General features: G+C 47.2%; 1 protein-coding gene across 3 annotated transcripts in view; it reads left to right on the forward strand.

The window, feature by feature from the left end:
- The first annotated feature begins 19,245 nt into the window (after window positions 1-19,245).
- The window catches only part of Gna13 (G protein subunit alpha 13), a 56,232-nt gene continuing 48,826 nt past the window's right edge, over window positions 19,246-26,651 (forward strand). For all 3 annotated transcript variants that reach the window (XM_076543634.1, XM_006970471.4, XM_076543635.1), the window contains exons 1-2: window positions 19,246-19,674; window positions 21,934-22,160. In XM_076543634.1, coding sequence (XP_076399749.1) covers window positions 19,392-19,674; window positions 21,934-22,160 — 510 coding nt within the window. In that variant the 5' untranslated portion in view covers window positions 19,246-19,391. The remainder of the gene's footprint in view (window positions 19,675-21,933; window positions 22,161-26,651) is intronic.

A 26,651-nucleotide genomic window follows, 5' to 3' on the forward strand; every position in this document is an offset into this window, starting at 1 on the left:
CTCTTCCTATCTTCCCTTCTCTCTGCCTCTTTCTTTCCCCCTCCCTTTCTACCTCTCTCACCTTCCTCCTTTCCTTCCCTCTCTCCCTCTTTACCCCATTTCTATCTTTTTAAAAACTGAATCTTCCTCCTTTCAACTGCTATCCTGCCATAATTCCCAGCCCTTTCTTCCGAGATTTCCCCTCCCATCTTCTCACAACTTCCTGTTATATGAGTAGGGCCTGAGCACTCCAACTGCTTAATGCTAATTCCAAGCCATATGTTCGTTCTCTCTCTCTCTCTCTCTCTCTCTCTCTCTCTCTCTCTCTCTCTCTCTCTCTCTCTCTCTCTCTCTCCTGGTCTCATGTACCCCAGCCTGGCCTTAAACTCACCATGTAGCTAAGAAGGATCTTGAACTCCTAATTCTCCTGCCTTAACCTCCTGAATGCGGGCATCACAGGCATCCGGCACCATGCCTGCTTTATGTAGTGCTGGGATTGAACCCAGGGCCTCATACATGCCAAGCAAGCTCTTTGCCAACTGAGCCTCATCTCCAGCTCCCCAGCCCCATCTCCTGATCGTTTCCTGTCTTTCACAGCATTCCTCTCTCCCTTCTTGAGGCCCCTCCTTGCTTTCTGGGTCATGGCACTATTCCGATACTTATCCTCTATCTCATGCCTACTTCTTGGCTTTCCTTGCTAGGTCGGCAAGCTGTCCAGTAAGTGTATACATCTTGTAAAGAGTCCACATTTACTCTACTTCTCTCTTCATTGGGAGAAATGCCCATCTCCGGTTCCAAGAGATCCAATGACCTCTTCTGGCCTCCATAGACACCCACAAACATGCACACATAAATAAAGATAAAAAATAAATCTTTTAAAACGCGTTTCTGTTGTCCCACATTTCTCAGGTTTGGGTACTCTGTTATGGCAGCCCTGGGAATCACAGACAGCTGAGAATGCTGACCCTGACAATGACTCAAACGCCTCCTTACTGGGACAAGGGTGCCTTGGAATACTAAGTGAATTGCTAATCCCCAGGGGCTCTGTTGAGAATGCTGAGTAGATTCTGACCCTCCTTGATTCAAACTTGTCCTTCCATCTAGATCGCATCACTTCAGGCGTTTGTGACATGTGGTGATTTGTAAACCTGAGACACCCTTAGGACAGATGTAAAGCATGCTCAAACCTCCAGCTCCTGTCTCCGGCTCTCACAACCCACTGGCTTCCAGTGCTGGACAACCAGTTGGAGAATTCAGCTAAGGAACTGGGTGTCCACAGAAAGCTTGGGGTTCTGGGGGAGTCTATGAACCTGGCATGGTTTCTGTACACATTCACTCGGACTAGCTCCTGGGACATCTGCGGTCTCATACCGTGGTCAGGACACCCTGGTAGGTTCTCTGTCTGTTTCCCAGCAGTGACTCACTGCTCCATGAGAAGAAGCAAGCTGGGATTCCACAGCCTCTGTTTCTTTTCTCTTCTGTCTTTCCAGGAAGCACTTGGAACAGGATATAACAGCAGCACTTTCCACCCAGCTCGACATCCTGCTTCCAGATGCAAGACTCTGAGTGGGCACAAGGACAGCCCTGAAGCAGCCGAGAGCAGGGAGCTCGAGGTTCCGATTTGAAAGTCCGAGTCTAGCAGCTTTCAGCTAGGTCCTCGCATTGTCTTCATCCTCCCCTTTCTTGGCCCTCAAAAGATCAGAATAACGTGTAATCTGTAGTGGTTTGTGTGAGAAATGTCCCCCACTGGCCGGCTCTGGCATTAGAACACTTAGTGTGGTTCCCACTTGGTGGCGCTGTTTGGGGAGGTTACATCACAGTCTACTCATACCTTCTTCATTCAGCTCCCTGAGGTTAGCACTGTCTGATATTAAATTTCCAGAAACAAAAAATTCATTAGTGTCTTCATTGACTAATGTATATGATTATAATTGTTCTGTTTATTATTTGCTATTGCTAATCTCTTTCTATGTGTAATTTATGAATCAAACCTTACTGTTGCAGTGTTCATACCGGGAAATAAACACTGTACATGTGAAATTCAGAACTGGCTACAATTTCAGGCATCCTTGGAGTATCCTGGCACACATCTCCCTGGAGAAGAGAGGGTCACTGTACATAAAATGGGAATGATGGCAGACCTCAGCACCTGTGTCATGGGCCATAACACCTGACTGTGCTGGGAACTGAACTCAGGTCCTTTGCAAGGGTAGTATGTTGCTGGAGGGCTTCTCTCCAGGTTCCCCAAGCCCCGCAGTCCCACAATCCACTTATAAAATAATCACTCAGACGCTTATATCACTTATAAACTGTATGGCCGTGGCAGGCTTCATGCTAACTGTTCTTTTATCTTAAATTAACCCATTTTTATAAATCTATACCTTGCCACGTGGCTGGTGGCTTACCAGAGTCTTTACATGCTGCTTGTCCTGGCGGTGGCTGCAGTGTCTCCCCCCTCAGCCTTCTGCTTCCCAGAATTCTCCTCTCTCCTTGTCCCACCTACTTCCTGCCTGGCAACCTACTTCCTGCCTGGTCACTGGCCATCAGTGTTTTATTTATATAGAGCAATATCCACAGCAGTAGTATGCAATCTTAACCACTGAGCCATCTCTCCAGTCTTGGCTGATGGGCTTTTGTTGCTTTGTTTAGTTTTGTTGTGAGATAGGGTCTCATGCTCCTATCTCCCAGGGGGGCTCTGTGCAGCCAAGTTGACCTTGAACTTCTGATCCTCTTGCCTCCACATCCCAAGTGCTGAGATCACATGCGTGCACCACCACACTCAGGTCTATGTGGTGCTGAGGATGGAACCAAGGGCTTCCTGCAAGCGAGGCAAGCATGGTTACCAACTGAACTACACCTCTAGCCTTCAGATTGGTTATCTATTGTATTCTAATTAGATTCCTCAGAAACTTAGTGGTTTTAACATACCAATAAACATTATTTGACATAGTTCTAACAGCTCTAGAATTTGGAAGCAATTCAGCTTCATGGTTCCACCCAGGGTCTCTTATGGGGTTACAGACATTGTTTAGGGATTGTCTGCAGTGGTTCTCAACCTTCTTAATCTTGTGACTCTTTAATTCAGTTCCTCTTGTTGTGGTGACCCCCAACCATAAAATTATTTTCATTGCTACTTCATAACTGTAATTGTGTTACTATCGTGCATCACAATGTAAATATATGAAATGCAGGATATCTGATATGAGACCCCAAATGGGTCATGACCCACAGGTTGAGAACCACTGGACTAGGGGCTGTTTCTGAGGCAGGTCATTCATGTGGCCTCCAAGTTAATGTTGGCAAGGGGCCTTGACTCTCCACCTCATGGTCTCCTTCAGAGGGCCACTTGAGTATCCTCACAATATGGCAGCCAGCTTCTCTGCTGTCAGGTGAATACAAGAGAATACAGCAGAAGCCACGGTGCCTTTTAAGATCTACCCTCAGAAATCACACTGTCCCGCAATGCCATGCTGACCCAGGATGGTCCTGTCCATTTGGGGGGGCTGGGCTACAGAAGGACTGGCTTTATTAGGTTTTTCTTGTTGCGGACCAAACATCTGACAAGAAATAACTGAAGGCCTTGGGATGTATCATGGTAGAGCACAGGCCTCAGTTCCTACACGAAAGGAGCATGGTGGTGTGTGCCTGCAACCTCACCACGTATGGCGATTAGCAGTTCATGGGCTTCCTCTGGTATGAGGGCAGCCTGGGATACAGGAGATCTCAAGAAGTAGGAGGAAGAAAAGGAGGAGGGCCACTCAAGAGAAGGGGTGATTCTGGCTTGTACTTTGAGGTGTTCAGCCCATCATGGAGGAGAAGACACAGTGGCAAGAACGTGAAGCAGCTGGTTACACTGAGTCTGTCATCAGGAAGCGAAGAGCAGACTGAAAGTGAGGTTGAAAGGCTATAAAAACTCCAAGTCAGGCCCCTCAGTGACCTGCTTCCTCCAGGGAGGCTCGACCTTCCCCAGCAGCACCCAGCTGGGATCTGTAGATGAAATTCTAAACAGTCTTAGTAAACAAGAAACACAGAGCCAAATACAGAGTTAAAGCCAAAGAGATCTGAGCAAGAGCCACGACTACCTTATCTGACCACCTGGCCCCTGTCACTTTCAGAGAGAGAGAGAGAGAGAGAGAGAGAGAGATATTCTTCTGTGTGACTTCTCTTTTTATTGCCTTTCTGTTCTTCCTTCTCATTGGCTTTAAACCCAATCACATGACTTCCTCATCACTGCCTGTCTATACAGACCTCCAGGTCTCTATGGTTGGTACTGGGATCAAAGGTTCAGGTCACCACACTTGGCTGTGTCTTTGACCACACAGAGACTCTGCCTGCCATGTGATTAGATTAAGGGCATGTGCCACCACCACCGGACTTCTGCTTAATGGCTCGCTTTTAGCTCTGACCCCCAGGCAACTTTATTTATTAACATACAAATAAAATCACATTTCAGCACAAATAAAATATCACCATAGGGACCAAGTGTTCAAACACACGAGCCAGTGGAGGATGTTTCACATCCAAACACAGATATACACACACACACACACACACACACACACACACACACGATTTTTACTTTAAAACAACTACATGAGGAATTGGGATCAGCAGACACTGAGAAGAGAAACTGTTTACAAATATGAGTGAAAGAGGCAGAGAGACTGTTCAAGAAGAGCCAGGCAAACACATTTCAGGCAGCTGGAGTAGAACAGTAAGCGTTGGGGCATAGGGTTTGGCTAAAACATGTTCAACGTTCCTGCAGGCTTGTTTGATGTGGGGATTGGAGGCTGAGTAATGGATTTGAGGAGTGTGAAAAAAAAAATTCTCCTCCAAGGGACGTTTCAGGAGCTTGTCCCAATAGGGTCAAGGCAATACCAGGAAACGGACTTTAATAGCTTCCTTATATCAGGGTAGGAAACTGAAGTTGATAAGGAGTTGGAATAGAGTCTCCCAGTTGGAGGAGCTTCCCCAAAAGGAAACTTTGGAGAGGGAGATAGTCTGTGTTTACACAGCATGCCTTCAATGTCTGCAGTTTACACAAGCTGTATCCTAGGGCCAGGCCGAAGATAGAACCGCCTGACCCAGAAAAGCCTAAGTCTGGGCACAGTGCCCAACCAGCACTGGAAGGGAACTTCTGCCCAGCCCCACCCAGCCCAGGGGCTCAGAATGGGGGTGGGGGATTCCCTGTGCACTGTAGACCTTACACTGGATGTACTTAGGGGCCAAGCAAAGCCCCGACAATGGCTTGGAGAACCACCTCTTCGACTCTTCTTATCCAGGCTAGGGATGGAGCTCAGTGGTAATATCATGCTTGCAGAGCACACTACAAGTCCTAGGTTCGAGGCCCAGCACCACTAAGAAAGTGAGGGGGAGGGAGACTCTGCTAGGTCATTTCTGTTAGCCACAGGGAATGGTACGACAAATCCCTGATGTGTGGTGCCTGTCCACCGTCCAACAATAAAACTTAATGAAAATTAATGTGGTTTCTCTAAATGCTCCCAATGGGATGTTCGGAGCATTCCCAAAAGGACCATCATGGTTTGCAGATCGGTGGGTTTGTTCAAAGAGAAGATGGTGAGTTCCTTTCCTGATTTGAAGCTGACCTTGGACAGCTGCTCGGTAGGGCTGGGAGCCTGTTTTCTTGTGTAGGATGTGAGAAGACTTAACAGATGAGAGACCCTTGGACAGTGCCTAGCAGACAGCAAGAGGTCAGGAAAGAAAACAGGACCCACCAGAGGTGGCATGGTGGCATACGCCTGTAAACCCCACATTTGGGAGGCTGGTGAGAAGAATCATTCAAGACCTGACTGGGCTAGACCAGTGAGTTCTAGACCAGCTTGGGCTATATAAATAGTCACAGCCTGTCTCCGAAATCAAGCCAGGCTTCCTGACTTCCGATGCACTGTGACCTGCTGCCTCCTGCCTTCCCTCCATGATGGACTATATCCTTGAACTGAAAACTGACATAACATTTTAATGGAGTTCTAAATTAAGAGAACACCATGAGAAATGAGCTCATAATAGAGAGAACGCTACAGCTTTGAAAGAGACAAACTTTTCAAGTGGTTTATTACGTGACCCATAGTGGACCCCCTAGGAGACTGGGGTGGGGGGGGGTCAGCTATCTCAGAAGGTGAACATAAAAGGGATAAAACATAAGGGAAATGAACTATACCATAAGGAAGACTTAGCAGCTGCAATAACAAAAGAGTGAATGTCTTGGGGACAGGGGTCGAACAAAACCATCTAAAAGGAACATGAACATTTTTTTATGAAAAAAATTTAATTGCTAATGGATTTTAAAGGGAGGGGACTGTAGAGATGCTTAATGGGTAAGAGCACTTGTTATACAAGCGTGAAGACCTGAGGATGAATCCCCAGCACCCAAGGGATAAAAGCAAGGTGACTGCATGTGCCTATAACCCCAGTGCTGTAGGGGATGAAGACAGGAGAATCATGGGAACTTACTTTGCACACAGAGAAATAGAAATTAAAACAAAACAACACACACACACACACACACACACACACACACACACACAACCTTATGAAATAAAGAAAAACAGAACCCTCAAAGACAAAAAAAAAAAAAAAAGGGGCTATCATGGACTAATGCAATCAGCCCAAGATCATCCCATGTCTTCACCGGATGCTGCTCCACAGCCCAGGAAACGCATATCTACCTCCTAGAGGGTTCAGATTTTCTAACTCTCGCTGCCTGGGCAGTTGTCCCTGCTGCCACTGTGGCACAGAGCAGTGAGCACTGTAATGGCAGGTTGGCCTGTCTGCCATGTGTACTAGAAACTCCTCCCCGCTGGTTCAACACCTCTCCCGGGGCAGGCGCGCCTCACAGTTCTGGACTTTGCCACATTGAAGTTTGCATTTAAGTGGGGAGCAGGCAGCCCAGTCTGGGGGTTGGTCCCCAACTGTGCCAGCAGCCCCCCCCCCCCGCACCCGCACCCCCACCCCGCAGCCACTTGCCTCTGCTCTGGACCACACACACATGAAGATGGGGCCACAGGAGCTCAGGGCAGAAGGGGAAACAGGGAGGCTGAGGGGAACCCAGCGAAAGGGAGCGGAGCTTTCTCTGTAACAAAACTTGAACTCATCCGAGGAGTGAATCTTCTCCCCGGGAGGAAGGGGAAAGGGCCAGCCAGGCAGGAAGCAGGGGGCTTTTTGCTGCCCTGGCTTCTGAGAACAAAGGGCCCTTACTTCTGTTCCAGTCTGGACCCAGCACTCCGAGTTCCCAAGGACTAAGGAGTGTCTCTCACAATCTCAGACTCAGGGTAAAGTCCAGGGTCACCCTTGTGATTCAGAGGGTGGGGCTGGAGTTAGAAATTGCACCTTTGTTTTAAATTAGAAAAAAAAAAAAATCCAGACTCCAGTGAAGGCTTCAGTTCAGCTGTCTGTCCCAGGGAGTCGGCAGAACTACTATGGTCAAAGTTTTCAGTCCTCTCGGGCCACCTCCCAGGCCACCTCCCGGGCAAAGTCCCCAAAGCCATGCTCACTCCTTTCCTCACCCTCCCTAAAAAGCCAAGATGGTTTCTATGTGCTGTTGACTCTGGCTTTGTAAAGACCTCAGAGCATTCTAGTCTCTTATACATAGTCAGGCGCTCCCTCAGCACACCCGACAACTTTTCCTGCTCTCTACCATCTCTCAGGCACTGTCCATATGATCGCACCTGGTGTAAAGGTGATTCTTGCTCTAACAAAATAGTAACAAAGAAGGATCCTGAGGTCATGATTTGGGATCCAGACTCTTCTCACTGGAACAAAATCCTACCTCTCCAGCCTCAGTTACTTGGTTTTGAGCAAACTGCTCTGCTTGGCACAGGCTGGCTCCCGGGCTAGTCCACCTGCCTGAGATGCCCTGCCCTGTGCCCAGTCACTTGCAAGTGCTTGTTGCCACTTTCTATACACTGGCCCGGGAAAGGGCCACCAGCTCCATGTAGCTACTGACTGCCTGAAATGTGGCTAAGAGCACTGAACTTTCAATTTTATTCAATGTAATAAAGACACTCCCCACAGTTACTAGAAAACACTTCAATACATTTGCTTGGAACTTGATTTTTGTGATTCAACTTTGCCACCTCTAAGTTTTATGGTGTCTAAACAAGGCATGCTGCTACTGCTGTATCCCAACCCCCCAATCCCATCGCAAAATGCATATACCTTTCATTGCCTGAGTACCCACAGTGTAAATTATGTAGCCATCCCAAACTGGCATAGCATATAGCAAGATCGGGACCCTGGGTTTCACAAATGAGTCTGAGCCAAAAGCTACCCCCACCCCAAGTCGTTTCCTGGGACTCTATATTCCTGGTGTGAAGTCCCAGAGCAACCGAGGACAATGCTCACTTGGTACCTGTGGCTCCTCCCAGCACGTCTCACCCTGCCCCCTACTCTGAACTTCTCCAGCCCAGGGGCTGGCTTCCCTTCCCTTCCCCAGCTCCTCATTCCTATATAAACCTGCCATGTTGGTCCTGCACTCTCAATCTTCTGCTCTCTGCTCCTGGTCCTCTCTCTCTTTCCTCTCTCTCTTCTCTTCCTCTCTCTCTTCCCACCTCCTCTCATGCCCCTGTTTAGTCTAGACTCAGATGATGCCTCAGGCTGTTCTCTCTCTCTCTCTCTCTCTCTCTCTCTCTCTCTCTCTCTCTCTCTCTCTCTCTCTCTTATCTACAATAAAATCCTTCTCCTCAGGCAGTCATGTCCTTCTTTTCATTCACCTGATGCTCTCCAAATCCAGCTAGCAACCCTCAGAAGTGCAAGCAAAGGGCAGACTGTAAACAATGGCGTGGGCTAATTGGATGCGTGCTCACCTACTGAGACTTTATCCTAAGCCTGTTCTCAGTATCTGCTGACTCTGCCCCTGCCCCCAAGAGGGCACATTCTGGCATGGGAGGAAAGGGAGGACACAGGTATAATAGAGTGTGATGAGTGCTATGATGGAGAGAAACGAAGATACCATAGAATCTCAGAAACCAGGTACCTTGCTCATTCTGCGGTAGGATGGAAACAAAAACAAGGCGAACTTTGGTTATTTTCCAATGCTAATGCAGTACTAGTGGAATGGCCAAGACAGACTTGAGCAGTACTAGTGGAATGGCCAAGACAGACTTGATGATACATTCCTATAATCCCAGGGGGTTGGGGGACCAGAAGAGAGCGATGGCAAGAGGACTCCTAGCCAACTGGAGTTACCATAGTGAAACCCTGTCTCAGAAGCAAAACCAAAGGCTGGAGGGATGGCTCAGTGGTTAGGAGAGCTGGCTGCTCTTTGCAGAGGGCCTGGATTCAGTTCCCAGCATCCACACCAGGAGGCTCACAACTACTTATGTGCTGGATAGTTTGTGTCACAATCCAAGTTAGAGTCATCTGAAAGAAGGGAACCGCAATTGAGAAAATGCCTCCATAAGATCCAGCTGTAGGGCATTTTCTTAATTAGTGATTGATGTGGGAGGGCCCTACCTATTGTGGGTGGTACCATCTCTGGGCTGGTGGTTCTGGGTTCTATAAGAAAGCAGGCTGAGCAAGCCATGAGGAGCAAGCAGCATAAGTCCATGGCCTCTGCTTCAGCTCCTATAATTCCTGCCTCCAGGATCCTGTCCTGTTTAAGTTCCTGTCCTGACTTCCTTCAGTGATGAACAGTGATGTGAAATGTAAGCCAAATAAACTCTTTCTTCCCTAACTTGCTTTTTGGTGATGGTGTTTTATCACAACAATAGAAACCATAACTAAGACAACTTGTAATTCCAGCTTCAGGGGATCTGGTACTCTCTAGCTTCTACAGGTACTTGCAGACCTGTGGGCACATAAAGTCACCTGGATACACACACATACACGTAAATATAATAAGTAAATCTTTTTAAAAAACAAACAATATATATTAAATATATTTTTGCAACATATATAACATATACTATATATATTAAAGCAAAACACACACACACACAAATGGCTGGAACCGCTGAAAAGGGAAAAAGATTACCTCAGAGGGTCCACTCTAGCCACGGTGAAGAGACCCATCAGGACCTAGGCTTCCTTAGGACATGTTACTACTTTCTCAGAAGACTTCACAAGGCCCTGGCAGGATAACTTGTTGGAAACACCACATAGCTCCTAGTTATTAACAAAGTTCCCCATTCATTAGGATTTCGTCATTCTCAATAGGGCATGGAGGAGTAAATCTTTCTGGAAACAGGTCTAAGTTGAAGGCACATGGTTTTAGCCTTGCCTCTGGAACTTGCTGTGATTCCCCTGGCCAATTTATCATGACATCTGTCTGTCCCAAGAAGGGTTAAATGGCATCCCCAATCCCAGTCCCTCAACTGTTCAAACAAATGAGTCAGGAGTCTTGGCGATCTGTTCATTTCTTAGAAAGAAAACCAGGGCAGTATTTTTTTTTTTTCTTTTTAACTCTAAGTACTTTGTACTTTTTATCCTCATGTCTTGACCTGTTCCTTCGCTGGAGATCAAATCCAAGGTCTGCCACATGCTAGGCAAGTGCTCTACCACTGAGTTGTACATCCTCAGCCCTTTCACTGCATGTGAGGAGGAAGAGTGTCACGCCCTGCCTCTGGCTGCACCCACCCCCCAAGAAGAAGCAAAGCTACCTCTTCTTGAAGTGTGTTTAACTTTTCGGATTTCTTTCCTGAGCAGAAACCCAGGGTGATCAGATAACTGAAGGTTAGTTAAAAAATAATTTATATTATGCCCCTGCTTTTTCCATAAATTGTTTTTTTGGCTCGCTGCCCAGGGTGACCTTGGGAAGGGCAAGGATAACCAGAGCCTCGCCAGACTCCCGTGGGAAGGGCACTAACAGCTCCTAGCTGAGGACCAGCTAGTGAATGACTGAGATGGAGTGGCTGGGCTGAGATCCACCTCTAGAGCCTGGGAACTTGGAAGCTGTGGCAGTCTAGTCTGGCCTCTGGTCCAGCCAGAAGCACCCTTCACTCCAGGCAAGAGAGGACTCCATTTGGCCTTGACTCAGAGGGTCCACTCTAGCCCCGGTGAAGAGACCCATCAGGACCTAGGCTTCCTTTTAACCAAACTGCTGGTACCAAGACCCCAAACTTCCTTCTTCAATCAGGCCATGGCCACTTCCCTGGGTAGGAGTCTACTAGAGGGGGACCTCAATGCACTCAGCTCTAGGCTGAGGGCTGTCTAATGGTGGCAGTTGAACATGTGGATGTGGGATGAAGAAACATGTGTCCTTATTACCCATGACCTTGATGACAAAAGCCAGTTCATCAGCTAGACAGTTCCAACAGAATGAAGTGTCTGCTCCGCCATCTTCTAAAACTGCTACAAAAGCTTTGTGAGGTTACTGACACGCATAAAGGATGAAAAACTTCCCTCCCTTCTTCCCTTCCTTCCTCCTCCCTCCTTCTCTCTCTTCCTTTCTTTGGAGACAAAGTCTTGCGAGCTAAGTAGACTGCGCTGGCCTTAAACTTTCGGCGACCCTTCTTTATAGACGTGTCCCACCATGCCAGCAAAAGCCCACGCTCTTAATGTACCATTCCAAAATCTCCACTTACACCTCTGCTCTGGTTGATGAGGCAATTCCTTCGGCTCCTGATGGAACCACTATGTTGAGATTTGGGGAGACAACCTTCATAATGCCTGTTGTTGTTTTCTCCCCCCCCTCCTTGCAACCAGAAATGGGTCCTACTGCGAACACATCAGCAGCTGTGAGTCAACTTGAGCATGGGAAAGAGGAAACAAACATGTTTAAACCACCGATAGGAAGGCTTAGGAAGAGGATCCGAGAACATTCTTGTTCTTTTCATTTTTTTATTACATTTATTTATTTGCGTGTTCCTAGGTGGGTGTGCATGGGTGCCACAGTGCACCCGTGGAGGTCAAAGGACAACCTTTGAGTTCTCTCCTTCTACTATGTGGGTTCCTGAGATCAAACACAGGTCATCCGGTTTGGTGGTAGCTGCCTTTAGCCACTGAGCCCTCTCTCTGGCCCCCAAGAACATTCTGACAATGGCAATACTGTTAAGTTTCCTAAGGGTTTCAAAACCTTTGACTTACTTCTTCCTTTAATAGTCTAAAGTCAGACCACCCATTTACAGAACAGACATTGAGCACATATGTCTATAATTGAATCTTTACCACTCTTTACAGGTAATGACTCCTGTTTTACAGGAAAGAAAGGCAAGAAGGGATCCATCAACCAAGTTCTTACCAAGTTCCCCCATGGTAGTCCATTCCTTCTCTGAATTAGAAAATGAATAGCCCATGATCTACTATGAGTCACACTGGTTCAGCTGGAACAGTGGCTGACCTCTCTCCCTAAAGGGGTTTTTCCTATCTCAGCTTGAGCAGTCACAAGCACACAATTCCTGGGCACATCCTGAGCCGCTTCCCCTGGCTTCTGCTGCCTCCTCTCCTCCTTTCCCCATTGGATCCTGGCAGGAACTCAGAAGGCTAACCCTGAAGCAGAAGGAACCTGGCCTGAAAGCCTCTCCTGTAATCCTTCCAACACCATCATTCTGACTCAGCAGCTGCTGCCTTGCCCTGAATCCTTCCTTCCTCACCGTTTCCCTTAGCAGCTGACACCAGCGTCTGAAGGATGAGCTGATGACATTATTGCTCCAGGAGCCTTGTCACAGACGGACAAAAGCCACGTGGACCATTTCTCAGCACCCCTGGATGAGCCTTTATGGCTGTGTGACAAACACAACCAGCTGACGTCTTCCATCTCGGCAAATTTCAGTGAGGCAAAGGCCAGCTTAGCAGGCTGTGACATGTGACAATACCTGAAAACTGAGCCTGCCAGCCAGCCACGGGAGAGCGGCTGCCAGAAGTGGCAGGTCCAAGCCTGCTAACCTGGTGTTCCATGGGAAAGATGCTGCCATCAGATTGGGAGCAGATTCGAATTTCCCCGGGGAAGCAGAACTGGTATCTAAAGGATTCTGGCAAGAAAACAAGATCCTCTCATCTTTCAAAGTGACAAGGGAAACGGGGATGGTGGCATACACCTATAATCCCAGTACATACTCAGGTAGCTGAGAATTTCAAGTATGAGACCAGCCTGGGCTCCACAGTGAGACCCTATTTCAAGGAGGGGAAAGGGGGGGACGGTTGGGGAGCTGGCTCAGTGAGTAAGAGTGTTTGCTCTGCAAGTGTGAGTTTAAGTCTATAGCACCCATGTAAAACAGCTGGGCATCACTGAGTTGCCTATAACCCTCGGGGACAAAGAGAGTGGATATCCAGGTCTCAGTCTAGCTGAAATAGGGAACTGCTGCTTCAATAACACCTTGTCTTAACATCCTTCTCTGGCCTCTGTATGATCACCCAGGGGTGTATGCACCTGCATCCTCCCCTGCCCCAGCACACACACACACACACACACACACACACACACACACACACACACACAAAGTGGTAGGGAAAAATAAATGAGATCGAGCAAGCAGAGCAGCATGTTTTGGGGATTCCAGAAAGAGCATCAGATGTGCTCCCAGGGCTGTGTGTAGTGCTGTATAAACTGATAGCCTGTCCGTGTGTCTCACGCTTCACAGCAAGGTGTGTCTAAGGGCACTGATGTGTGCCTTTGAACAGTACAGGCTACTGAGGATGAGCCGAGGTTTCAGCTGGTCATCAGCAGCTCATGGATGTTTTCTGGAGGCTGAGAAAAATACAACCAAGAATTAAAGTCATGTTTTCCGTTATTAACAACAACAAACAAAATCACCCACCATTCAATTCCACATGTCTAGTTTCATATGAATCTTTCCACATGAGAAGCTTATTCTGGGAAGGGCCACATCAAATTGCATTACCGAAACAGAAACATTGCCTTTGGAGATCTAATTCACGCTAAGCAAGTAACATATGGGGTTTTACATCCCAGGTAAATATTGCCATAAGCTCTGCTCCTCTTCTTCCCCCCTTCCATGGCCACCTGGAACATTTTACAACCAGAGCCTGAGCTCAAAGTAGGGAACATTTTACTAGACTCGGTCTAACAGCTGGAGAACTTCAGGATGGCAGCCAGCCCGGAAGGGGCTGGAAAAACAGACGGACTAACCCACAAACAAAGTGCCCCAAAGCTAAATACAGTTAACTTCTTGTCTTAGGTTTTAGCTTCACACACCCAGGGATTCTGAGCACTAGGGTTGTTTGGGTGTACCAGACAGAGCACTGTGCTAAGAGTCCGAACAGGACCTACACATAGTGGCTCATGTCTGTAATCCCAGCATTTGGGGGTGAAGAGTTCAAGGCCAGAGGCTGGGGAGACAGCTCAGCGGGTAAAAGCCCTTGCTATACAAGCAAGAGGACCTGAGCGTGAATCCCCAGCACCCCCCACCATGTTAAAAAGGAGGTTGTGGTCTCCTGGGCCTGTAACCTCATTGCTGTGGGGGATTGAGACAGGAGGATTCTTGGGGTTTGCCAGCTGCTGGCTGAGCTCCAGGCTCAGTGAGAGACCCTGTTTCAAGGGATCAAGGAAATAAGGTGGAAAACCATGAAATAAAATAGCCAAAGCCCTCCTCTGGCCTTTACGTGCACAAGCACAGTTGTGCACACCTGTACACGTGTGTGCATGCAATACAGACAATGAAAGAAATTCAAAATCATCCTCAGCTACATACGGAGTTCAAGACCAGCCTGTGCTGCATTGCATAAAACCTGTCTCAAAAATATATATATAAGGAGGTGAGGAGGGGCTGGAGAGATGGTTCAGCAGTTAAGAGCACGACTTGCTCTTGGAGAGGACCCAGGTTCAGTTCCTAGCACCCGCATGGTGGTTCACAACTATTTATAACTCCGGTTCCTGGGAATGACCTCTTCTGACGTCAGCACCAAACATACATATGCAGCGCATGCAGGCAAAACACTCATATACATAAAGTCAATTACAATTTATTTTAATCAATTAATTAAAACAATAACAAAAAAGCTCAAGATCAGCTTGTGCTGCAGGAGACCCTGCCTCACACCCTCCCTTCACCCTCCAATCAAAACAGGGTGCTTCCAGTTCTGGCAGGCTCTGCAGCTGGCCACAGTAAGCAAAACTTTGAGAGAGTCCTTTAAGTTTTTCCTCCTGGCAGCTTCTCTCAGTGGCCAAAGAGCAGGAGGCTAGGGCCGGGTGTTCCTAGTCAGGCTATTGTGAGTAGTGAATGAGATAAAGTAGGTCAGAGTGCTCGCAGGCATTTTAAAGATTACACACTGCAAGGCTTGTGTTATTGGGCTGGTGGGAGGGGAGCGCACTTAGGAATTCCCTGTTCTGGAAGGGAAAAGGATACAGAAGAGAATTCAAGCCTCTTTATCTGTAAGAAAGGATTAGAATCCATCTACTTTAGACTGATGGTGAGATGGCAGAGTTACGCAAGGCGAACGCTGGGTATGTCATTGTCCCCATTTGAAAATTAACTCAAGGTTTAACTACCAAGTGATGTGACTGATTTTTAAATAAACACTTCTAAATGGGTGTTGCCCCACCCCGACTAGTAAGTAGTCACCTTGGCAAGCAAAGCATTTATTTAAATTATATTTCCCATCATTCAAATGAAAGACTTTTTTTTTTTTTAAACGCCTCTTTGGAACTGGTCCTGGAGCCTCTGGCACATTCTTTTGAATATATCTGAGGGTGACACATTTTTGTCCTTTGTGGATAATCCTGATTTTTGTAAACAGGCCAAAGTTATTTGGCACAAAGACTGGTAAATAAGCTAAGTAATACCGTTTTTTAAGAATTAAAAATAAACCAGGACTACAAAACAGAAGTCTTTCAGCTCCAAAGAAGGACTACAAATCGATTTCAAGGATGACAGCAGATTGGGAAGGGCTCCTTCCTCCATCTTGCCACTAAACTTTGACCTTCCAGAAAGAACACTGCAATTGCTCCCAAGTGTTCCTATCATTGTAACCCAGCTCAGAGGGGTGGGAGGGGGCAGGGCAGGCCAAACCCCTCTTTTGCATACGGATTAACTGGCTGGCCCTGATAAGGACCTTTCCAACGAATTAACATTTGGACCTGTTAGAAACAGCATCCATCCGGCAGGTTCAGTTCTAACAGGTAGACTGTCCTCCCATAGAAGTTAGGCTATTTTATTTTTCTCTAAGAAAAACGTCATAACTGAAACTATCACCAATGCCATGACAGTGTAAGCGGAGGCAGCTGCTAGAGTAGATGGTTGCCTCTGTTGTAAATCACTTAAACTGTATTAGTTTAAACACAGTGGCACGTCCATTCACGACAGGTTGCACACCGTGGCATTTTCATTCATTAGATGCTACACAATGGCCCTTTCATTCATTCCATTCACTAACGTGGCACTTTCATAACTTCAGTGTCAGATGATGCCAAATATCATTTATGCAAAAGAGCTCTTCCTTAACTTGCCCCCCCCCCTTCTGTAGTAAGTAAGGTTCTCCTAACATACAAAGCCATCATTTGTCCGTTTTCACACATGCGATTCAGCAGTGGGGACAGTCACAGTGTTGTCACTATTATCTGGTTTCCAAACACTTTCATCACCCTCAAAGGAAACAATCCATTCAGTACTCCCTCCCCTGTCTCCCCTGCCTCTCAACCCCTGGCAGCTGCTACTAGGCTGTTTCCGTAGGTTTACCTAGTCTGGACATTTCAACTCTGCCATCTCGCCATCAGTCTAAAGTAGATGGATTCAAACCATAAACTGTGCCTCCCGCACTAAGGTTAATGTTTTCATAACTGATTCTTGTGACGTGTGTCAGTGTTGTTCCCGCACCATGCCACCCCCAACACACACCAAGTGTATACGTGTGTACGAGCACGTGTGTATGCATGTGAATGTATCTTATTCACCGAGGCAGGTTCTCTTCGCTTGGACCCAGAGCTTGCCGATTTGGCTAATCCAGCTAGCCCGCTTGCTCTGGAATCCTGTCTGTCTTCCAAGCCACCATGCCCACCTGGCATTTTCATGGGCTCTGAGGGATTGGAACTACCGTCCTCAGACGTGTACAACAGGCACTCTAAACGCCAAGCTGTCTCCCGGCCCTTTCAATCAGTGCTTTTACGCTTCTTATCACTGCACGATCTATTGCTCGGATGAATCACATTGTGTTTATCCATTCATTCACCAATGGGCTTTATTCATTTATTTTGTCGTTATTTTTAACAGCCCTGCTATGAACATGGGGTGTCCAAGTTGTCGACTGAGCTGTGTTCTCAGTTCTCGGGGACACATACCTAGGAGTGGAACCGCTGGGTCACGTGGCAAGTCTCTGTTTAACTTTTGAAGAACCACTACACGGACTCACTTGGATGCTTATGATTTACAAAGTGTCTTGATCACCGGTTCCGAGCAGCAGCTAAGCCCCAGGTGAGGCTTTAAACGTTTCTTTTCAGAAACCCCCATTAGGGCAGCCAGGCTCAACCCCAGTCAAATTCGTTCCAAGACAAGGTTCCACTCAGGCCTTCGAACAGCCTCCCTGCTGTACGACACGTCCCAACAAGAACTGGCCAGGCAGGAATCCCTTCCTGCCTCCTAGGCATCCTTGCTTTTCCATTATGGTGTGCGCACCTCAGGAAAATGAAGACGGTTAATCCAACGTATGCATTTCCCGCCTCAGTTTTTTGCTAAAGAGTTCATATTAGAACCTGGAGGTAACTTAGTGGCTTTGTACTACCTGCCTGGCCTGGGTGGGAAGCTAATTTTCCCCCTGGTTCTAGAACAGGGTGTCCCTAACAGTGGTCAAGGCTACATAGAGATCACCCATTCCTGGCAGGCTTTTGTCTCACATTAGGCCTGACCCTAGGAATTCATGGATGCTGGATGTGAACTGAGCCCACTCTGTAGACGGTCAGCTCTGTGGGCTCAGGTCCACTCTACAGTTTTGGTGGGTGTAATAGGAGATAATTCCACTACAGGTGTTGTTTACCATAACCAGTGTATTGAGTCATGGGCTTCTCAGTCACCAATCCAAATGACAGTCACTGACTGACTTAGTGCTGGTTTTGAAATTTAAATTTGTGCACAGGCCTCTCACTGTGCTGACCTCTTACCCCCCCCCCCTCCCTAACACACAGGAAGTTCTCAAGTTGCTGGAGCCCCAAACCAGGAGCAAAACACTGAGACAAAACCAGACAGGCACCAACCGCCTTTCCCTTTTGAAACTGACAAAGAATGAAGAAGTTGGCTTCTGAGGTCCTTGCTACACAGTCACTCAGGCAACCCAGCTGTCATTTGTCACGTGGGTCTTCAGGAGTCTTTTCAGGTGTCCTGGCCTGATCTGCTGTTATGACAGAAGAAAAAAAAAAGAGTCTCTTGCCAGTCATATCCTCTGTAATCTGGCAGGAAACCTAAAATGTGCCTGCTGGAGTCCTAGGCTGTTCGCTTATCTGCTTCCTTGGGAAGAATGTGCATCACAGTGTCCGGTTTAGGGGGATTTTCACCATGACCTCACCCTCTCCACCATTCACTGACCTCAGAGGGCATTACCCAAGTCATACATGGAGCTCGGGTGGGATCCATATTAGTGAGCCAGCCACCAGCGACCTTCCTAGCATATCTCACATGAGCTGCAACTCTCCTTAAATCAGGGCAGGTATCAAAAGTGCCCTGAATTGCTGGAGAGGGGGTGCTGATCCATAAGACATTTGACATCTAGCTATCCTTCTAGACTTAGGATGGTAGAATGGCAAGAGAGTCGCTTCTAATTAAATGCGCTTGCCTGGAATCCCAGCAGTGGAGAGGGAGGATTGCCACAAGTTGAAGCCAGCCTTTGTTACAGGGTGAGATCTTGTCTCAAGAGTTTAAAAAAAAAAATAGGCAAAATGTAACTAACGAAGGAAGAGCAGGAGGAGAAGGCACTGAGGAACCTTCCAGGTTTGCGCTGGTCGGTGCGGTAATGTCCCAGCCAATGGCCCCAAAATAGGGCGCCTAGAGGTGACCACAGGCGGCGGGCGAGTAAGTACGGAAAGGGCAGTGGGAACTGTTGAGTGAAGGAGCCGGTAAAGAGAATGGTGTCGGGATGGGGTTACTCGCCTCGGGGATCCGGGAAGCCGGGGCACTAAAGGGAAACAGAAACTCTGGACCCGCGGGCGCGCGCCCAGCCCGGCCCACGTGACCCCGGGCTCCGCCGCTCTCCGCGCGCGCGCCCCCGGCCGCAGCCTCCCCAGCGCGGCGTGCCTGCGTGCGCGCTGCCGGCGGGCAGCGGGCGCGCGCATGCCCAGAGGGCCGCCGCCCCTCCCTGGGCCCGCCCCTTCCACCCTCCCTCCCTCCCTCCCACCCTCCCCCGGCCCGCGCGGCCCGCCCTGGCGAGTCAGTCCTCGGGTTCCCTCCCTCCCTCCCCGGGCGCGCTCGGGCCGCCGCTGCGCTCCCCGCCCTCCAGCCGCCTTGCCGGAGCCACTCGCTGCCGGAGGAGGAGGTGGAGGAGCCGCAGGGGCCCGCCGAGGCGGCGGCGGCGGCAAGATGGCGGACTTCCTGCCGTCGCGCTCCGTGCTGTCCGTGTGCTTCCCGGGCTGCGTGTTGACGAACGGCGAGGCCGAGCAGCAGCGCAAGTCCAAGGAGATCGACAAATGCCTGTCGCGGGAGAAGACCTACGTGAAGCGGCTGGTGAAGATCCTGCTGCTGGGTGCGGGCGAGAGCGGCAAGTCCACCTTCCTGAAGCAGATGCGGATCATCCACGGCCAGGACTTCGACCAGCGCGCGCGCGAGGAGTTCCGCCCCACCATCTATAGCAACGTGATCAAAGGTGCGGAGCGCGGCCGGGGGCCTCGGGGACCCGGGGGACCCCAGGGGAGCGGAGCCGGGCACCGCCCTCACCCGCCGGTCCCAAGTCTGAGGAGACCGGACCGGATCAGATCGGACGGGCGAGCGGGCGAGCGAGCGGGCGAGCGGGTGGGCGCGCCTCGGGCACCGTCCTGTGCGCCGCTGTGCCCCGGTCCCTCAGATCCGGGACGCCCCGCTGTCCCCTGTGCTACCCCAGTGAGGGTCACGGTCGGCCCCGTACCCGCCGCTGGCCTCGCCCCCTCCGAGAGGGAAGTGCGGCGGGCGAGCAGGGTGACGCCGGGCAGCAGGGCGACTTGTGTCCTCCCCGCACAGCACACAAGACCACCCATCAGCAGCCCCAGGTCCTTCCCGCATCTTCCTGTCCCTGGTGGGTGACCCTGGTAACCGGGTCGGATGCCCTTCCAGCGCTTGCCTTCCCAGGCCACCTCTTGAGTTAAGCAAGTTCTGGAACCGTCGCAATGAGGAAACTTTTTTTTTTTGGTCCCGAGACTCTTGTCAAGGGCATGGAGTGACAGCCTCTGAGGCCTTTGGGGGCAAGAGTAAGAACCTCAGGGGTGTCGCGTTTACTGAACTGGCATCAGGAAAGCATGTTTAAAAAAAATACTAGCGTGAGTGTTTTTTATCGCCTCAGTCCTACAGGATGTTTGCAATCACAGTTCAACATGTTGCACACTTTCTTTTTGTTTAATAACTCGAGACAGGAGGGGAAAAAGGCATCATTTCTAATACTTAAATGAATGTATGTTGAACTACCAAGACTCTTTGGCTTAAAAGTCGTAGGAGACAGTACAGAAGTTAGTGATAGTATGTGTTGGGTTGGATCATGGACTTCACAAATTCTGTTTGACAGTATTTTAAAATTAAAATATTGTTCCTCAGTGAAAAACACATGAAGTCTTTTTTCTTAGCATTCAGAGAAGTCGTGGAGGTGGCTTTTATTTTGTCATTTAAAATGTCACCTTTCGTATTTTTTCTTTAGTGTCAAGTGTCTTCTACATAAAAGACATTGTCAAAATTGAGGCACAGTGCCTGATGTTTTGAGTGATTAAGGAGTCACCCTGTTTTATCTGGGACTTTAAGATTGTAGGTCTTTTCAGGTTGTTATGTGGCTTTTTTTTTTTTTAAGTGGGTTTTGTTGTTGTTCAGGAAGTACATAAAACAAACCCCTTCATGTCTTCCCTCCTCCTCTTTCAGGATTTCAAATGGGAAAAACTGGAGAGGGGTGCATTGTAGGGCAGTGAGGGGAGGCGGCTAGGCCAAGAGCTCACAGTCCATGGCTCTTAGCCTTGTACCTCTGCAGTTAAACTGTAAAAGACGGTTGTATTTAGTCTGCCTTAATGTTTAGCACAAAACTAATTAAGGTCTCTTCGAAGGCTGTAAACTGTACCTTGCTAGTCCATAATTGAAGGTACCTTTGTATCCTGATGCAGTTGAACTTAAAGAATTATGTAATGAATAGACTCAAGTATTCACTGAAGGTAAGCACCTGGTTTTTGATATAGACTGGGCCTAAGAATTACTTTGAGCATTATTGTGTGATCAAGTCTAACTAGGCGTCTTCTTTTATTGAATCAGTGTGGCCCGAAAATTGAAAGCAAAACAGTTTTTTTCACGTATCTAAAGAAATGACTTCCTAATACACTAAGACAGAGTAACAGTTCAGTGACAGTGTTGAGTCTGAACTGACCGGTGTCAGCGGAAGCCTCTGGGTATCGTTTTGCACCTGTCCTCCCTGTAGGTAATTGTGAAGCCAGCGGGTGACTGCACTGATTGTGGCATGCGCTCGGGAAGCTTCGAGTCCAAGTGTGTCCTAGAAGACAGTGTGGGTAGGAGCTGAAGGACCCTGAACACAGTGAATGAGTGTGCCAGGCTGTCTTCAGCCTGGACTTCAGGCTGGGCAGCATTATTTCTTTTTTCTGTCTCTGGTTTTGACCGACTTCCACTCCAGAAATGATTTTATGAATCGCAGCGTATTAAAATCCTTCTGAAAGAGTGATTTTTGTTACTGATATTTACTTTCCAAGCTTTTAAAACCGAACAATCGTTTTTTAAACCTCTGAGAAGATAATGGTTGTTTTGATTTTGTCTCCATTTTGGAAGTAGGGGTTCAGTCATAGCTAAAAAAAATTAAGGAACCAATACTGAATGACACTGGGGTGAAAGATTCTCATGGTATATTAATGACTCTTCCTCACATTTTTTTTTTTCTTTTTCAACAAAGGTATGAGAGTACTGGTAGATGCCCGAGAGAAGCTTCATATTCCCTGGGGAGATAACAAAAACCAGCTCCATGGAGACAAGCTGATGGCATTTGATACCCGGGCCCCCATGGCTGCTCAGGGGATGGTGGAAACCCGAGTATTTTTGCAGTATCTTCCTGCTATAAAAGCCTTGTGGGACGACAGCGGAATACAGAATGCTTATGACCGGCGCCGGGAATTCCAACTGGTAAGACATTCATTCACTTCTCTAAAATGTTGTTTATTTTTGTTTGTTGTGTTTTTATTTATGTGGGGGGGGCATCTGCATGCTATAACACGTATGTAGATGTCAGAGGACAGCCTGTGGGAGTTGGCTCTCTAGCGTGTAGGTTACGGGCATAAAACGCAGGCCCTCAGGCTTGGCAGCAAGGGCCTTCACCTCCTGAGCCAGCCTGGCTCCGAAGGGCACTTTTGTTAAATGACTTTTTGTAATGTCTGGTTTAGCACACTCGGACAGACTTCCACAGTGTGATCTCTTAGTTCAGAAACGTTGCCTTGGATGCTTGGTTTGCTGTGTGTGTGTGCTTTTTACTAGCCAAGATTGAAAAACAAGGTCAGCTCCATAGATTTAATGAAGCTAGTTTACTGGTTTGAAAGTAAGGTCGTAATGACTTTCTGATGGCCTTTCTCTTTTTAGGAAGAAGAATCCAGTGAGTCTGGCGGTTGATATGTGCCAGTTAGCCTTTGAGGCACTTATTTTATGACAGAGATGAGTTTGATAGAGAGAGATTAGAGTCTTTTTTTCCCCTTGCTTTGTAGACCAGGCTGGCCTTAAACTTACAGTGACCCTCATTTCTCTGCCTCTAAGTGCCAGGATTACAGCATGAGTCCCCATGCCCAGCCGAGAGACTAAACTCTTTAACAGTAAATACTCTATAAAATATTTTATAAGAAACAAAATACAATTTTTGTGTTCTTGTTTCATATGGGAAATCATTTCATTTGTTTTTCCTCCTTTATCTTAAAACAGATTATAAAATACTTCATAGCTTTTATGCGCTATGAAGGGTAGGAAAGAAGGACCCAAGGATAAAGATACAACATGAGGGGGGCTTGGTGGTTCATGCCTGTACTCTTAGCTCCTTGTAAACCAGCAGCAGAAGAATCACAAGTCCCAGGCCAGCCCGGGTGACACAGCAAGGCCGTAACTTAAAAAACAAAGATACGAAACCAAGAATTGAGGCAGAATTCTTAACCTAATGTTTTGTAATTTAATTGTGAGCACTTTGATTGTGTTTGGTTCTGTTTGCCAAATTCCAGAAAGGGTCCATCAGCAGTGGCAATGTAGCCAGTGTGCAGTTTAGAGATAGTTCAGATCTGAAGTGCTTCCCTGGAATAGAATTAAAGTGATAGTTCAGAGTAAAACTGCTTAGGAAATTGTTTGATGATGTCACTAACGTCCAAGTGATCCCCATGGGTGTGGCTACACAAGGATGTACAGCCACCAGTCTTCCTTGGTACAGTCTGTGGTCAGTAACAGTCTAGACTGTTCTGTTACAAGAAAGGTTTATGATATCTTTTTACAAAACCCATGTCTTATGTCCTTAGTATATCCTGTCATATGCTGGCCAGTACAGTTCTTTAGTGTATGCATCGTTTCAAATTCTTGTATTGAGAATCTGAATTTAACTTGATACATGACATTCATGGAGTCACCGGATTTCTGGTTGGCTTTGATGTTTGGTCCCTGTTGTGATTGTATTCTCTGCAGACTTGCTCGAGCTCCACATACCCCTTCTCATTGCTGTCTTCTCCCACCCTCCTGTTTAAGGGCAGCTCGTTCTCCTTCCTAGTTAACTTTCTCAGTAGACACGCTTTCTTTCCACTGTTTTCTCAGATGTTTGTCTTCCCAAGGCCAGCAAAAAATAACCCACTACATAGTCAGCAATCAGTACACCCTGAATGAATAAATGAACAGCAGTGTGTCTGAAAGTTCCCTGTGGGAAGGAAACTTCTCCATTTGTCCTCGGCCTGTCTAGGATGCCACCGACAGATTTTGAGTCCGGACTTTCACATCTTCCTCTCATATCGGGGTCTGTGTCATTGTTAAGAAGGGAGCATGTATATATTTTGTTTAAGCAGAGCGAACAGGATGAAGACCTGTGTATTCTTGACTTGAGCCAGCTAGTGTTTCAGTAGAAGAATGCTGTCAATGACAGGGAAAGGCGCGTTCCAGAAATAACTTTTTTTTTTTCCTAAATAAAAGTAGAGAAAAGAGAATAATGCTTTATTCTGCTAGTAAACTAGAGGCAAGGATTTCTCGACCCTGAGTGCATTTCCAGCACCGGCAGTAGTATCTGGCCCACGGTAGGGACTTGGTTATTGTATTTTTGAATGGGCTGTGGCGTTTGGCACTGAGAAAGCACACCGCTTATTTACACTCTTCCCCAGTCCCTGTCGGCGCCTTACCCCCACACAGCAGATCCCAGATGCTGTCTTTTCTCTTCTGTGACTTGATGTACTTGGCTCCTTCTTTCTTTCTGCATTGTTCGGTGTTCCCCTTAGACTCCAGAAGAAATCTTGTTGGAACAGCCTGAGTTTACTCAGAGAGACCTACTAGTTTCCTCTGGCTTTACTTCTTGTTGTGGGGAAAGGCTCCAGCTAGCTTACCCATGATTTCAACGATATAATTGATAGGCAGCTGGACATACCCTATAACCTCTTAATTCCCATGTGTCCTGATTTTCCACTTCCCTAGCTCTCTTTATATAATTCTTCTGCCAGGGTTTTTCCTTCATTTGGAGCTAATGGTATAATCAGATTTTAAATGTTTTTTAATTAATTAAAAAAAAACATTATTTTATGTGTATTTTGCCTGCATATATGCTTAGTGCCTGTGGAGGTCAGAGGAGGATATTGGATTTCCTAGAACTGGAGTTATGGATGAACGTTTTTAATTTCAAGCAGTGGTTGATAATATTAGACTTCTTACTGCAAATTCAAATGAGAAAAATCACTGACATTTTAAGAGACGCTTTCATATCTTACATTTTGTCTGAAACGAGTGAGTGCCTCTTGATTTTCAGACAAGGGGTAAGGGTAGCGATGTTGTAATTTTGGGTGATAATATGATTTTTCTCAAAATTCTCACATCAAACATTTTCTTTTCTGGTTAGTTTCCATTGTGGGTTAAATAAATAGCTTATGTGGAAAAGAAACATCTCAGCATCATATTGTCCAAATATCAGGTGCCTGTCCAGTTGTAAGCTAGCGTGTCGAGGGTGATTTGTTGGAAGAAGTGGTCTCTTTTTAGCTACTTACCCTTTTCCTTGGCTGTCAGCTCCTGGTCACCTACCACTGTGCTTGTGACACATCTTGTCCTTTGAAAAACTTGTAAGATGACAGTGGCTAGGGCATCTGGTAATGTGGATGACTGCCTAGGTGAGGTTGGCTGGGGGAGGGCTGGCTGGCTGGGATACAGCTGGCCACAGAGTAACAGCATGCCTGGGAGTCACCGCCTACTAGTCTCTTAGTTCAATTTACAGTTACAGTTCAGCAGTATAAGCAAGCCTGGCCACAGAGGACAGGACAGGGTGTGTGACAGCGGGAGGAACAGGAGACAGCTTCCTAGTTTCTGTAAACAGTTTAACTTGGTCAGCATTAGTACAGCTTCCTGTATGGCCAGTCTGCCTTTGCAGCTCTTGAAATCAAAACTATTCTTGTTCATCATTCATTGTCCCTTCAGTGCGACTTGCGTTTTCCTGCTCAGCTAGGACAGTTTGTGAAGTGGTAGCTTCACTTCTCTAAGGTGATACGGGTATTGGTGGAGACAGATTCTCCTGCAACCTATGTAGCAAAGTAACTGTTTTGCTTCATGAGTGGTCTGTAAAAAGGAGCTGAGTGTCAACTAAGTAAAACTAGAAACTTCAGTTTTGAATGGTAAAGTTTTTTGTTTGCACTGCAGCCCATATTGGAAATAGAATACCATTTGAGTCTTTTGATAATTCGTTAACACAAATTTGGGTTTGCTTTAAAAAGGTGATTGAGGCCAGGCTGAAGCTGGAGGATCTTGAATTGGAAACCAGCTTGGCTGCATAGAGAGTTCAAGGGTTGTATTTGAGACTCTGGACAGAGTCGGGAAGAAAGCCAGAGACCCCAGGGGATGCCTGAGCACTTGACACTTTAAAGGGTAGTACAGTGCCTTCAATATCACCTCTGACAGAAAACAGTTACTGGGAAGTGATTGATGCTGCTGCTAATGTGTTTATTAAATAGGAAAGCGATGGTTGCAATGAAGTAGTCTCACTATGACTAGGTTAGTTATAATTGGGCTTTAGTTTCAGAATTCTACTTCGTGTGTGGATCTAATCCAGGACAAAAGTTTATGAGCTCACTTTAAAGAAAACAACAGCCCAAGCACTTCCTGGATGGACTGTTCCCATTCTCCCTTTACAAATAGGTTGCAGCTTAAACAAGTTGGGGGTGTCTGTTATTTTTCTAAAGAGTTAATAGTGCTGATAAGTATAGTCCCTGTTTAGTACCTTCATGTTTGGGACAATTGCTTGGTATTTTTCCAATCACTGTTGCATATATTATCCCCTGATTCCTCAGCAGCAAACAGTGACAAGCTACTTGCTGTTGTCCTCAGCTCATAGATGGAAAAAGAATGAGGCCTGGGCACAGGCTCCTTGATCCTTTGGTTCCCAGGCCTAGTAAGTGATAGTTGACTGCAGAGTGG

The sequence above is a fragment of the Peromyscus maniculatus genome, chromosome 8 (assembly GCF_049852395.1).
Source record: "Peromyscus maniculatus bairdii isolate BWxNUB_F1_BW_parent chromosome 8, HU_Pman_BW_mat_3.1, whole genome shotgun sequence".
NCBI classification, from domain to species: domain Eukaryota; kingdom Metazoa; phylum Chordata; class Mammalia; order Rodentia; family Cricetidae; genus Peromyscus; species Peromyscus maniculatus.